This window comes from Ammospiza nelsoni, chromosome 17 (genome assembly GCF_027579445.1).
Source record: "Ammospiza nelsoni isolate bAmmNel1 chromosome 17, bAmmNel1.pri, whole genome shotgun sequence".
NCBI lineage: Eukaryota > Metazoa > Chordata > Aves > Passeriformes > Passerellidae > Ammospiza > Ammospiza nelsoni.
This window is the reverse complement of record NC_080649.1, coordinates 9623557-9637372: the sequence shown is the minus strand read 5'-3', so window position 1 is coordinate 9637372 and position 13816 is coordinate 9623557. Positions and strand designations below refer to the sequence as shown.

The 13816-nt window shown below is 41.1% G+C and overlaps 1 protein-coding gene across 4 annotated transcripts in view; it reads right to left on the bottom strand.

Annotated features, from left to right (window-relative positions):
* MRTFB (myocardin related transcription factor B) overlaps positions 1-13816 on the bottom strand; it is a 66492-nt gene that overhangs the window by 34115 nt on the left and 18561 nt on the right. Inside the window, exon 1 of one of the 4 annotated variants that reach the window (XM_059484485.1) lies at positions 4523-4862. The exons of 2 other annotated variants lie outside the window; for them this stretch is intronic. In XM_059484485.1, coding sequence (XP_059340468.1) covers positions 4523-4643 — 121 coding nt within the window. In that variant the 5' untranslated portion in view covers positions 4644-4862. Of the gene's footprint in view, positions 1-2934; positions 2964-4522; positions 4863-13816 lie in introns of those variants that run through there. One more of the 4 variants, XM_059484487.1, reaches the window with a different exon arrangement.

Here is a 13816-nt window from a genome sequence, read left to right as displayed (position 1 = left end):
CAGAGGTGCCTCCTGCCAGGTCTGTGCTCTGGCCTGGCAGCACCATGAAAGAAATGCTCTTCAGCAATAGCCACTGACTTTGGGCTCCTAATGCCAACAGGAGATAGAGGCTGGCAGTGTGTGACTCCTAATGCCAACAGGAGATAGAGGCTGGCAGTATGCAGGGTAAGGTTGGATGGGAATACCCCTGGCCCTTAGCAGCAGCACTCCTAATCCTTCTATTAAAAACTTCAAGAAATCTTATAGTTGGTCATAGCAAGTTTTTTAAAAGCTCTTGGTTAGCCACCATCGTCTTCTAATTGTATACATATTACATACAAAATCAAATTAGTACATAGTAGTCTTGGTTTATTGAAGTAGTTAAGCATGTGTTTATTATAATGGTATTACAATATGTTTATTATTAATTTAAGTGCTACACTGAAGAAGAAAATTCTGTGGAGTAAGTGCTGATTTACTTTTACGACATACAATTATACCATGACATTAAAGAGACTGTTTATGGTAGAGTTTAGTACAGCCCTGCAGGATCATTACACAGAATTTACAGTGCTCCCTTTATTAACAAAAGAATAACACTTTTTTCACCAGTATTTTTCTCATTATCTGTGTCTCAAGAAACATACCTGATGGACTAACACTAATAAGGGGTCATAAAAACACCTCTAAACACCAGATGACACAACTTAATGCTTTTTCTTTATAAAAACCAACCAAACCAAATAAACCAAGAGCAGGATCTTTATCATGCCAGGGCAGGAGAGCAGAAGAGGTCAAGAGTGTCATCAATACTCAACATGCCAGCAATAGCAGGAAGTCTGTTGAATAAACAATTCTCATGCACCATGGATTTGATTGCAAGGGATGAGGGGAAGAAATCCTTCCTGACTACACCTGTAATCTGTTACTCAGGCAGCACAAAGACAATTCCAGTGCACACCTGAGAAATCCACTCATTGCACCCTGTATCCTGTTTGCAGCACTTGCCAGTCTCCAGTTCCTCACAAACCAGTAAATTGAAAATGCATTACAAATCCCGGAAAGAAACTGTGTTTCAAGGTGGAAATAAAATTTCCTTCCTGGCTAGTTTTTTTTAAATTAGAGTAGCCTGCAGGCAACTGGTAACTTTGAAACTCAGATTATGATATGAAAAATATGGTGCAAACAAACTGGGATTCAGCCTCCTTTTAAATCCCAGCTAATCACCAGACTGAACTGTTTCACCAGTTTAATACTGTGTCTTCAGGAGTTCTGTATGGTCATAGAGCTCATCCATCTTTGTACTGAAACAACTCAGGGTATAAAACAAGATCTCCTCAACTCTCTCCAGTGCTGTTGGAAACCTTTCAATCTGCAGGCCAGATATATTCCCAGGTCCCAACAGGTGCACTGTTTGATGGCACTGAATATTCCTTAGTAACTGTATGCACATTTAAGGCTTTTCACTTGAATTTTCCAAGTGTTTTGGTTGCTTAATTGACAGAGCTACAAGATGCTGCAGGAGGTACAGTCAATGGTACAGGAATTTCTGAAAAAGCTGTTTAGTTAGCACTGTGTGGTTTACCTCAGAGACAGAAAATATATTTGTTCCTTGCTCATAACAAAGGTAATTTTGATCAGACAGATAAAAGTAAGAACTTTTTTCACAAAAAAGGCAATATGCAACAACAGTATCTGAGCTGTTTACAAGAAGTCAGTAGGATTCCCTCCCATGCTACAGGATGCTATAATGTGTATCAATAGCCTAAGGAAAGAAAAAGTTCAGCTTCGCAATCTAAACTGCTAATGTCCTTAATATTAATTTGCTGAAGACAGTGTTATTGGTTTTGCTTCCACCAAAAATCCCTTTTCTTATACAGAAATACTAAGTAAAAAATATTGCACCTTGCAGTTCTCTTAAGGTACTCATTGCTGAAATAAGCACTGCACTATCTCAGGATTTTTACATTTACCAAACCTGTGCAAAGTAGCTTATGAAACAAAGGCACCTTTTGAATTGGATCTCTACATAATTACATTTTTAATTTTTCCAAGTTTTATAATTCATATATCATATTTTTAAGTATTTTTGTGTCCTAAGGAAGAAATGTTTGATAATTCACGTGGCAAAACCAACCACATCATTTTAAGGAGGAAGAAAGGAGGAGAAAAGAGGAGGGCAAAAAAAAGAGAGACAGAATGGCACAAGCTAATTTAGAAGACACTGTTCTGTAAAATAAGTTGTCCTACAATTTATGTTTTTCAAAAAGTAAAATCTGTTACCTGTAGTATTATTTAAATAGGATTAAACTAACAACTGCAACTGAATTTTTAAAAATCTATAAAGGGTCTGAACTACATATTTCATAACATAATGAACTGGAAACATGAAACTCTGTTTTAGTCCCTCTAGATGTAAATCAAGAAGATTTGGAGTGTTTTCAATAATTCATTCTATATACCACAAGAAAGAAAATGATTGTTTTTCTAAGCTTTAGAAGGAGGAAAGGCTGGAAGAGGAGATCCTGTAGTCAATCAAACTCTCAAGAAGAGGTTCATTATTTTAATCATTACATTGCCAAACTTGGGAGAGATAAAAGAATAAGATATATTCACTGGGGAAAGTGAAAATGGAGAACAGGTACTAAAACACAGAAAAGGAAGCAAAGATAGTGATTATGGAAAACATATCTTCTTGTATGCAGTGAATAATTTAAGCTCTCAAATATTAATGAATTTAGACTGGCAGAGTATCCCATAATTGCAGGTTTTTTGCTACTCTGACAGACCATCATTACTGTAATGTACATTCTTTCATCCACTTTCTCCATAACTGACATGCTTGAAGAGGCCTGAAGACAATAATCACTGCTGTGGTTACTCATCAGCCCACCTACACTACCCACCCTGCTGCCTTTGCCATGTTTTTTTGCCCTTGATTTTTTGGTAGCTTACCCCAGACAGGTTTTGTTTCTTTCCTACATCACTGACCACCCCTGTGACCCTCCTGGCTCCCTTCTCTCGCTGCTGTCCCCAGAGCCTCAGCAGCAGCAGCAGCAGCAGCAGCAGGGCTTTAACTGGGCTGCTCTGAGTTGGGAGGCAAAAGCACCCCGAGCCAGAGGCACTGCCGGCCCTTTCTTTCATCCTGTCTCCCAGACAAGACTTCCCTGCCACAAGGGAGGCAGAGCAGTTCTGCTCTCAGCCACTGCCACAGGCAGCAACATCAACCTCTCAGTACCTTCCCAACCTCTCAGTACCTTCCCAACCTCTCAGTACCTTCCTGATCACCAACACACCTTCAGTACCAGTACCCTGCACAAAGATCAGGGCTTTCCCTAGCTCAAATTTAAAGCTAAGTAATGGGGGGCATTAAACTAACCTGTCAAGTACTGAATTTAGTACTGAATATGGGCTATCTTTTTGCCAATTTAAACACTATTAAGATCCAAATTTAGAAAAAGAAATGGACAAAACCCCCAAACAAACCCAGCATTTAAATTCTGATAAAGGCAGTATCTCACATAGAACTCTTGCCACCACACCAAGGGAGAAGTCTCTGAATCACCAGACAATCCAGAGATATCTGGAGGAAAAGCCAAAGCAGAGTGCTGTAAAAGGAAAGCAGGAGTTTTGTCTACTACAAATGCAGTTTGTGTCCTATTGATTAAGCAGCTGGAGCCGAGCCCAGAGCTGCCAGAGCCTGGTGTGTTACTCCTGCCGTGTCCGACGGCTCTGGGCAGGGTGGCAGCCGCCCTCCAGAGGTCTCTGCCTTCTCCTCCTTCACTCTGGCCAGCGGGAGGAATCCTGCCCGCAGGAGTAAGACAATTCCCGTCTCAGCAGCATTACTGCCTTAGCCTAACAGAGATTACTTCAAATGAATCTCATATAGTTCTATTTGTTAGCTTTGAATGATATTCCAAATATTCTCGGACTACTGCTATTTTAGAAACTAATGCCCGTGCATTTTATCAGTTTAATGCCCAGCTGAAATCTAATAATTTTAAAAGACATAATGTGGTTTGAAAAGCACACTTCTCAAAACCAGAATCAAATCTAATTTGAAGTATAAGGGGAGAACAGAATTCCAAAGAAAGAAAAGAGCTGAGAAAAGCACTGTTGAAAATGAGGTAACAATATGTCTAATACTAAAGGTGTGGGGGGTTTTATTTTGACATGCCATATTTAATGATGTTTATTTCATTAGATTTATTTCAATAGAGACATTTTGAAGCGCTTTGTGCAATATTTACAGGACAATTTCAGAGTCCTTCATTAATTCAGCACTAAGTGATAACCTGAAAAGACTACTTGATTGCTCATTTTTCTTCATACTACAATTCCTATCAAACTATCATCATTATTTTTCTAGTCCCAGGTAAAATATAAATTCAGCTTTTAGAGGGTTTTTTTTCAGAGGGAAAACAATACCTCATTTAATGTACAAAAACTCTTTCTGACCTACAGCATTAAATCAGGCATGCTGGTGAACTGAACGTGCCCAGGACTTCTGCATTCTCTGTCCCCCAAGCAGCAAGTGACTGACCTTCCTTGAGACTTTTCTGGCTGTTCCCCTCAAGGCATTCCTTCTCCTTCAGTGGCTTAAGATGTCCTGCAGGTAAGATCTCGGAAAAGCCCTGCTGCTGTTTCTTGGAGCTATCAATCATGGTGGGAATCCTTTAGAATGGCAACATCCAGCACCGAAAAAATCGCAGGCCGCGGTGGGCAGCGATGCAGCGCGCTCCGCACGGGGCCGGCCGCGGGCTCCTACGGCAGCAGCAGCCCGGGCACCGCCGCGCCGCCCATGGCGCTGCCCCGGCTCGGCTCGGCTCAGCCCGGCTCGGCTCGGCTCAGCCCACCCTGGTTCGGCTCAGTCCGGCTCGGCTCGGCTCAGCCCACCCTGGTTCGGCTCAGCCCGGCCAGGCTCGGCTCGGCTCAGCCCAGCCCAGCTCGGCTTAGTCCACCCCGGATTGGCTCAATTGGCTGTGGCCGCTCCGAGCCCGCAGCCCGCTCTCAGCGCGGGCACCGAGCATGTGAAGCCGAACTCCCAAAGCCCGCCTCTCCTCCCAGGCAGACACTCCTCCTGTGCCTGGAGTTACGCTCGCTTCCTCTGCACATTGGTGTTCAATGTGCAGCTCGGTGGTCAATCATCTGACAAAGAATGAGTCAAGCGGTTAAAAATAAATCCAGCAGTTGCTGGAGAGCATTCGCTGATACCTAAGACAAACTACTGCTGAGGTCCCTCTCCCTTTCCCCCCTTCCTTTTCCCTGCCCCCACTCCTCAGAACACTGCTGCAGGCAGCAGAAATATTTCATCTTTGCCTGACCGGCACATTCATTACTCATTAAGTTTCACCCGTAAACAAAGCTGCACAGCGGGATTTGGAAATGTTATAGTTATGTTAGGAACCTTCCCACCCATCAACCCCAGGACTGGTTCCAGAGACAGGTACCTAGCAGAGGTAACTGGGAAAACCAGTGATTATTTCCATGCCTTTCCTGCAGTATGAGAGCCTCTGTTCCTTGTTGTAAAAATCTAAGCCCTGAGTATTTTATTATTTTCCTTTTTGCATTAGTTACACATCTCATTATTCCCAACAGTTTCATGAGTATTTCCTCCCACAGCTTCTGATCTGCCATTCTCTGCAGCATATCCCATTTATCTTACATGAGTCATCAACTTCAGTGTCAACCTGGAAGATTTCAGGGAAATGGATCCCCTCTAATTACCTGGCATTGGCCATAAGGGAACAGCAGACGAGTCTGCATTTAATTTCCTGTACTTAGAGAAAAGAAACTATACATAATGTTTAAGAGTCTCTACATGTCAGCTAGGAACTCTGGCAGGTGTATTTTCCCTTCCCTTTGCCCTAAAAATGCTATCATTGCACACAATTTCTGCACCTCTACTTTGTATTTTAAATCCTTCAACCTGAAATTATAAAGGATATCTCCATTCAGATAAAATGTTTCACTTCCATAGAATCAGATTTGAAAATACCTATATACATTGAGACACAGAAATTTTAGAAATGGAAACTAGAAAAAAAAAACCCTCTTTTCCTCTTTGGATCTTTCTACAAGGCAGCCACTGAGCACTGACTGTTCACCATGACAGTGTACTGCCAGGGCAAGTGACACCAGGGGCTGTGAAGCTGCCTGGCCCAGCCAGCAGGATTTGGAAGCCTCTCCCTGTTTGCCTGCTGCTGGGAGAAGGAGACCTAGATCTGCTCAGAACTGCACACTCCAAGGAGGAGTGAGCTCACCAGGCTTTAGCAACCTCTTGACATGTAAGGAGCTGACAATACGGCAAAAAACTCTTTGCAGCATGAATGATGTGAGGCCACTCTCCCAGCCTAAAAATCAGTTGTCTGCACATCATTTGTATAAAAATTATCAGCTTAAATTATGTTCTGCCTAAAGACAAGTTACAGACTATTCCAATACATTTGCTTTTGCAGTGATTTTTACTGAACACAAGGAAAAAATACTGTGGAAAAGCTCCTTCATAAATCAAATTAACTTCCTCAGCTGAATACTTGCCTGCAGCTGAACACTTACTGTGCATAAGAAACAAAACTACTGTTGAGAAACTCCACACATTCAGAAAATAAAACAGACAAGCAGAATACAAACACATACTACTTAAACACACATTAAACTCTGACACAGTCAATAAACAGAGTATTACACACTTACTGATATAACTGATTATAACTCCACATTTTTCTTGTACCAAGAGAGAAGTTAATTGTTTGGATTGATTAATTATATTCTAACAGTATAACAATATATAACAGCACAAATTGTTTTATGAAAAGGGTACAGTGCACTTTACACACTCTGAACTGATTTCCCATTGATTCAAAAACAGTATTTTGAAATTTAAAAAATTCCATGCCCTAATGAGGAAGTGTGTAATTAAAGGTGCCAGAGAAAGACATTCTTCAAACACCATATTTCTGAAGGAAGTTCTATCCATTCCTATCCCTTTACACTGCCTGATATAAATTGAGAGTACCCAGTGCTCAGGTGAAAGCTGAGCACAGTAACAGCAGCTGGGTGGGAGCAGTTTAAGCCTTCAGGAGCATTTCTCTTGTTCAGAAAGTTGATCTTAGCTAGGAGTTAGTGCTGTCCACTCCCCCCCCATTCCAAGGGTAGCCACCCCACAGCAGATCAATGTGCTTTTGCTTCAGCTACTTGAAGTTATACCTCATATTTTGCTTCAATTTCACCTCTTAGTTCAATACAAGCTTAAAACAGAGATGAAAATTTTAGAAGACCTTTAAGAAGTCTGATCAAAATCTCAACAGTAACACGCAAAATCCTTAGTATGAAAAGTGGGAATTACAGATTTTATGAAAAATAAGAATGAGGAAATTCTTGTACAGACTAGGAGAGATGAAAGGTCAAAATGAAGCTGTGCATTTTTCATGTAACCAAATACTGCCATTGCCAATATTGCTATACAATATGGAATAGTTGGGTGAGGGCAGACATAACAAATGAAGACAAAGAAAAGATGCCTTTGAAGAAGGAAATAGTTCTGCTCCAGATTCAGTTATACTGTGAATATGGAGAATATCTGGATATTCTGCTCAGGGATAAGTTTCTCTTAAATCTCTGCATGAAGAATAACATTTGTCTCCCACATCATGAAAAAATATTCCTATTCCAACAACCTTTTGTTTTCCCAGCAGTCTTGAATACACCTTAATTCAAGCTCAATTGATAACTTGGTTTTACTGGTTATTTGAGTGTGCAACAATATAGTTGTTATATTTTTAGTGATAAGGCTTAAAAGAAAAACTAATCATCTCATCATGTCTGTTGGAAAAGTCTAAAACTCTGGGACAGCTTCACAGGCACCTGGAGGCATCTCACAATTCCCAGCTCCACAGCACTGCAACATGGGAAAAGTTCCTATGATGGACTTGGTCAGCATTCCTGAGAGCTGTACCAGAAGGAACAGAAACACTGTTAGCATGTTCCTGTACCAAATTCCCCTGCTCCCTACCAGTACCCAGGTGTTCCATGAGCAGGTCCATGTGAAGCCAGGCAGTGCTGCCTGCTGCCTCCAGTGCTCACCCACCTGCCAGTTAAGGACTCCTCCTTCCCTGCCAAATGAAATGAATTTGGAACTCCTCTAGAATGGCTCACAAATGTTCTTACCTGTGACTGCTAAAGCACCACAATGACTCCTGAGATTTACTCATGCACTTTCAAATTTGATGGCAAATTTTTAAGCTCTTATGAAATAGCAGAATTTCTGTCATGAACCACTACCACCACACTAACACACTGAACACACTGCTGGTGTTTGGGCAGTATCTGCCTTGAAGATTGTTTTGACAGATAAAACTGCTTTGTATTTCAGTTACTTTTGTTGTTGGTTTTAAAGGACCATGATTTCTAAAATTGTGACTTTACAGGTGGGGAACTTAACACCTTCCCACTCAAATCACCCATTTTGGCCTACCACAAAAAATCCTCTAGTGTAAGTATTAGTGAAACAACAGCAACTTGTTTGTTCTTTGACTACTCTTTATTTTAGCAGTAATACAGTGAATAGAACAACCCATGAATTACACAATACAAATTAGGGACAGAAAAAGCTTGGGATCTTACAACTCCACTCAGAGTTTGAAAGGATTTTGTGTTCAGTGTCTAAAAGTGAGCTGGAATTTGGATTGTAATTTGAAATTGATGGCATTGTTAAAAACAGGCAGAAAACTTTTTCAAACTGCAAATTTTTCCTCTTCTCTTTCTGCTGCTGACTATTTAAATGGAGAATGTTTTGTAATAGAGAGAACTACTCATTTCCAAACTAAACATTGGACATAAAACCTCTGCAATTTGAGCATGTACCTGTTTCAAACGAGTTGGTTTTAACATTACAAATAGCAAAATGAAACTGAGACTCACAGAGAAACCTATAATGACCTAGAAACAAAACTTGTGGCTGAGAGACTGGTTTCTATCAAACAACAAAACCGAAGTATCTCTTCCAGCTGAAAGAAAATCTTGAGTCCTGCATGTTGTATTTTTCAGTTACAGGTTTGAACTCTGTTACAAACTGCATCAGTGTATCCAAACCAGAAGCTGAAGTAAAAGACACACAACAAGCTCTTGGTTTCAGTGAAAATGAAATGTTAGAATTTGCATTATTTTCAGAGGGCAGAAGTACCTCTCATTTGAATTTCAATTACAGTTGAATATACTGCATAAGAGTGGGTGAAATGAAGAAAAAAGGCCTCAGAATGGAACATTTCTGTCAGTTTCATAAGCCAGAATCTCATTTAAGAGCAATGTATTGCACAAGTTTTTCACAAACATTTGCTTTACATCTAAGGTCATCAGCACTTGTTCCTTCCATTCTTCTGCAGCACAGACTCCAAGTGTTCTGCCAACCTTCAGCCTACAGCACAAGTGTTATTTCAAAGGTGGAAGTGTCTAGTAGATATAAACTAAAATTCCAAAGTACAGGAGGAAGCAATGCAGCCCCAGGTACCTCCCCAGTGCCTGCCTGTCTGCCCCTCACAACAAATCCTTATCTGGGTGAAGCATCAGTGAAGTGCTGAGTGACATCACTGACTGGGAGCTGCTTCACAGCCTCATTAAACACCAAGTAACTAAGCAACAATTGCTTTAACAGTACATTCCAACTTTCACATCATATGGAACTCATTCCTTTGCAATCCCATCAAAAAGAAAAACAAAACCAAACCAAATGCCCTTGGGTGCTTAAACTCTTTCACTACCATAATAACATTTTCAAGTGGGAAAGAAGCCTAATTACTCAAATATCTATTTCACCTTGGCTTTACATACACCTTGATGAATATCTTGGTGCTTTATATTGTGTTAGGATAATCGAGTTCTTGATCATGGTGTAATAGTTTCTTCACATAGGAAAATAGTGCTCTGACTACACAAACTAAAGCATCAGTTTACATAACCCCTATTATAACTTATTCTATTACTTCTATAAACATTAAGAACATTACTTCAAATTATTAATTAAGGAGAATTGTTTTGGGGGAGCTCTGTTCTGCCTAAATTCTCCACCATTGTGGCAATAAAGACCCAAACAACACAAATAATGGTCACCATCTACCTCAGTCACCCTTCCCAGAAAAATACCAATCACTTACAGTGATGTCAAATTTATAAGTCTGCATGTTCTTCTACTCCCACTAAAACCCACACAAATTCCTTTTAAGGGAGGACATATGTTGGCAGTGTTCACTGCTTAAATGAAAACCACCTTCCATTTGGTCTTACCCATATACACATCTACATTAATAAATATTTTTAAAATGTGTATATAGAGTACATTAAAATGTGCATTTTTGTATATGTTTAACTATACAGATCTACATTTAACTGCATATATATATCCTGTAGAGGACAATATTTAGTCATCCACTGTGCTACCTCTGATTTGCACAAGTTGCCTACAGTAAGTGCTGCACACCAATCACCAGTTCTGTTTGCTCCCTGTTACCTTCTCGTAGTGGCTCTGTCACAAATTGACACTTCAGCGACAACATCTGCACTTAGGACTTAGTTCTAACAAATTAAAACAATTATACAATGGAATTTAAAATTAACTCAACATTCTTTTCTAGCTATGCATTTAGTTATGCACAAAGAATTTCAAGAAAAAAGGTCAGAATAAGACAGTTTGATCAAGTGATCTTTTTAAAGGAAAACATGCTTTCTGTATCTCCTGTAATCACTCAAATGCCAGCCCTCAAACAGGATTTCACATATACCAGATGCCTTGAATTGAGTCAGTCACAGGTCATGTCTCCTGTGTTAATCTCTTCACAATAAGCAGATAATTAAAAAAAAATAATATCTATAAATCAAACTAAAATGATGGAATGTTTGTTTAGAAGTTTACCAAATGGAATGACCCTGCTGGAATTCTTTCATGTAGCCTGTGAAAATGTCAGAATATATTCCATTTAAGAGGTCACAGTCCCTAGAGATCTCTGAGTTTTGGCTTGTATGTCTTTTCACATGCTTTAATATTTGAAAATTGTTCCTTGTAGACACTGACTGATGGCCTGGGAATGCTAGGATTGTGGGAACTGGCAGTACCAGTGACAAAGACAGACTCACTGGGAAATCAGTACCTACTCGGTTTGCGCTCGCCTCTCGGAACAGATAGGATGACATTCAAATATTTACAGGGAGACCAAGGGACTTCTGCTTTTCTCTACTGACATGTTAAAAAAACCAAACAAAACCTCAAAAATAAACTCCCCCAAAAAACAGAGCACTACCAAAAACACCAAAGCATAAAGACAAATATACATTAATTACAATATGCTGCGTGTTCTTAGCAAAGATTATTTCTTAGAATATTTGCAATGGATGTTCCATGGGCTTTTAAAACCTTATTGGAAAGACAAATCCCAGAATCACTGAGGCTGGCAGCAGCATCTTGAGATCCCCTGGCCCAAGTCCTGCTGGAGCAGGGTCAGCTGGAACAGGCTTGCCCAGGACAGTGCCCAGGCTGATTTTTAGTATTTCCATGGGTGGAGATTGCACAGCCTCTCTGGACCACCACTGTATACACACATTATTTATGACTACACTATAAATGCACACACACATTTCTACTGTAAGCTTACAGAAATTGTGCACTTCTTTATCTAGATTGGCCTTTCAGGATACACTTCCTTTGAGGTCTGGTTTGTGGGGGATTTTTATGTTTGGTTTGTTGATGTTATTGTTGGTGGTGGTGCTGTTAATGAAAATATCTGCATGCTGTTTTCCAGATCTCACTGCTTTCAGCTTAGTGATTATGAAACAGCTGAATTTAAGATGATTTTTCAATTACATTCCCTGCCAAGCTATTATTTTAATCAGAACTAAGTTTTCCATTTGTTATTCTCTAGTCTTTCCACTAGCCATCTTTTCTACACTGTGTCTCTCCCAGCTCTCTAAAGAAAAATTCTAAGCACAGTGACCTACCTATATACAAGGGGGAAAAACACACCTAATCACTGATCTTAGAGGAATGGAGAAAAACCTGTCATACACAGATGCAAGAAGAATGTCCCAAATCTCACCTGATTCCCTAATATCAAAATTGCAGTTCAAATCTATGAATTGCACAGAGGATTGAGAATTTGTTCAGAAGCCATAAAACTATGCCAAGAATGCACATTACCAGTGCTCCATACTGGGAGAGTGGAAGATAAGAGATAACAGGCAAAATAATACACCACAACTCTTAGATGCCAGAAAAAATCCCTTGGATCATCAAATTTATTTAAGTAATACCATTAGGTTAAGTGGGATGTGGATTTCATTCAGTTATTTTAAGAACTGTGTCTCCCAGCTGACTTGACTGGTCCCTTAGGAGGACTCAATATACACCATTTGGAGTATTTGTTTTTGTTTGGGTTTGTGTTGGGTTTTGTGTGTGTGTGTGTTCCACCTAGCCCTGAATTCCCCACAGTACCCCACAAGCTCTGCAGCCCCACAGGAAGCTGCAATTCTCACCTGACCTTCGGTGCCTCAGGGTCTCTGCTCCTGAGTGTCCCTGTCCTTACACAGCCAGGGGCAGTTTTCTCCTCATTGAGATTTTACCAATCTTACTTTTACTTTAAAGTGTTCACTGTCCCAAGACTTTTTTCCTCCAAAATATCCAAGACTCTTGGTTCTTCTCTCAGTTAGCCCAATTCTGCTGGAGAACAGCTGTATAACCCCAAAGGGAAGCAGAAGCAATCCCATTCCTGTGCTGGCTTGAGCTTGGAGGAGCAGACACCTCACAGATCTCACTGCCTGGAACAGAACTGCTTCTCCACACCACACAAAGGGCAGGGAATGGACACACTCTCCTTCTGACAGGATTTATGGCCAAAATGCAGAGCCAAAGGGCCCTCAATGGCCCTGACAGGTGCCAGCCACTTATCCACTCATTTTTCAAAAATATAACCAGGCTCCCACCTGTGGAGGACAACTGCACAAGAGCAATTTACATATCTCTTTTTCAGAAACTAGTAGCCACTGTCACAAGAAGAGTTTGGCACAATGAGATAGTCAAGGAAGCCACTGCAGAGCCAAGAGAGGCTGCTGTAATACACAAGGAGCTTTCTATTTTACTTGTACCTGGAAATAATGATTGCATGGCTCCTCACACCCAGCCCTTCACAGCTCCCTCTTCCAGCCAAAGTGGCATGCTCACCAGCTCTGGAAAAGTATTAATTCCGCATACAAAAACCTCTGGTCATGCACTGCTTCCTTTTTCTGATGGTATCTACATGTGCAATCCCTTCCCATCACTTGGCTCTGAAACAGCAGGTTGGAAAGCTGCAGGCAGCATCATTCCCATCCACCCTCCTGCTGTCAGCAGCAGACAGCCTATCCTTCCCTCCCTTGCCACCTCCTGGCTCTCAGACAGGAGCTCATGAAACTCTGGTACAGCATGTGGGCAGCACATTGTTCTGACTGGTACTTGGGCCGTGCCACGCTGCTGCTCCTCTTGTCAGCTTCCTCCACCAGAGCCCAACTCAACACCCAGCATCAGTCTTCTCCTCCTGCTTCCAAAGAGCCTCAGCCATGTCACTTTTCCCCCAAGCTGTCCTTCCTAAGGACACAGCACTGTGCCTAAAAAGCACATCCTGGACCCAGCCTGGTGTCCTTCAGGCAGGGATGCAAAGGCAGAGCCTTTTCCCAAACTCCATGTACGTGAGCAGGCCCACTGCTCGTGAGAGGGACTGTACACCCATGGCTGTCATGAGATCACAGACACACTCTGTCATCACTCAGGAGGTGACAAGTGTGAAGAGCAGAACCAATGAAATAGGAACTTTTGCTG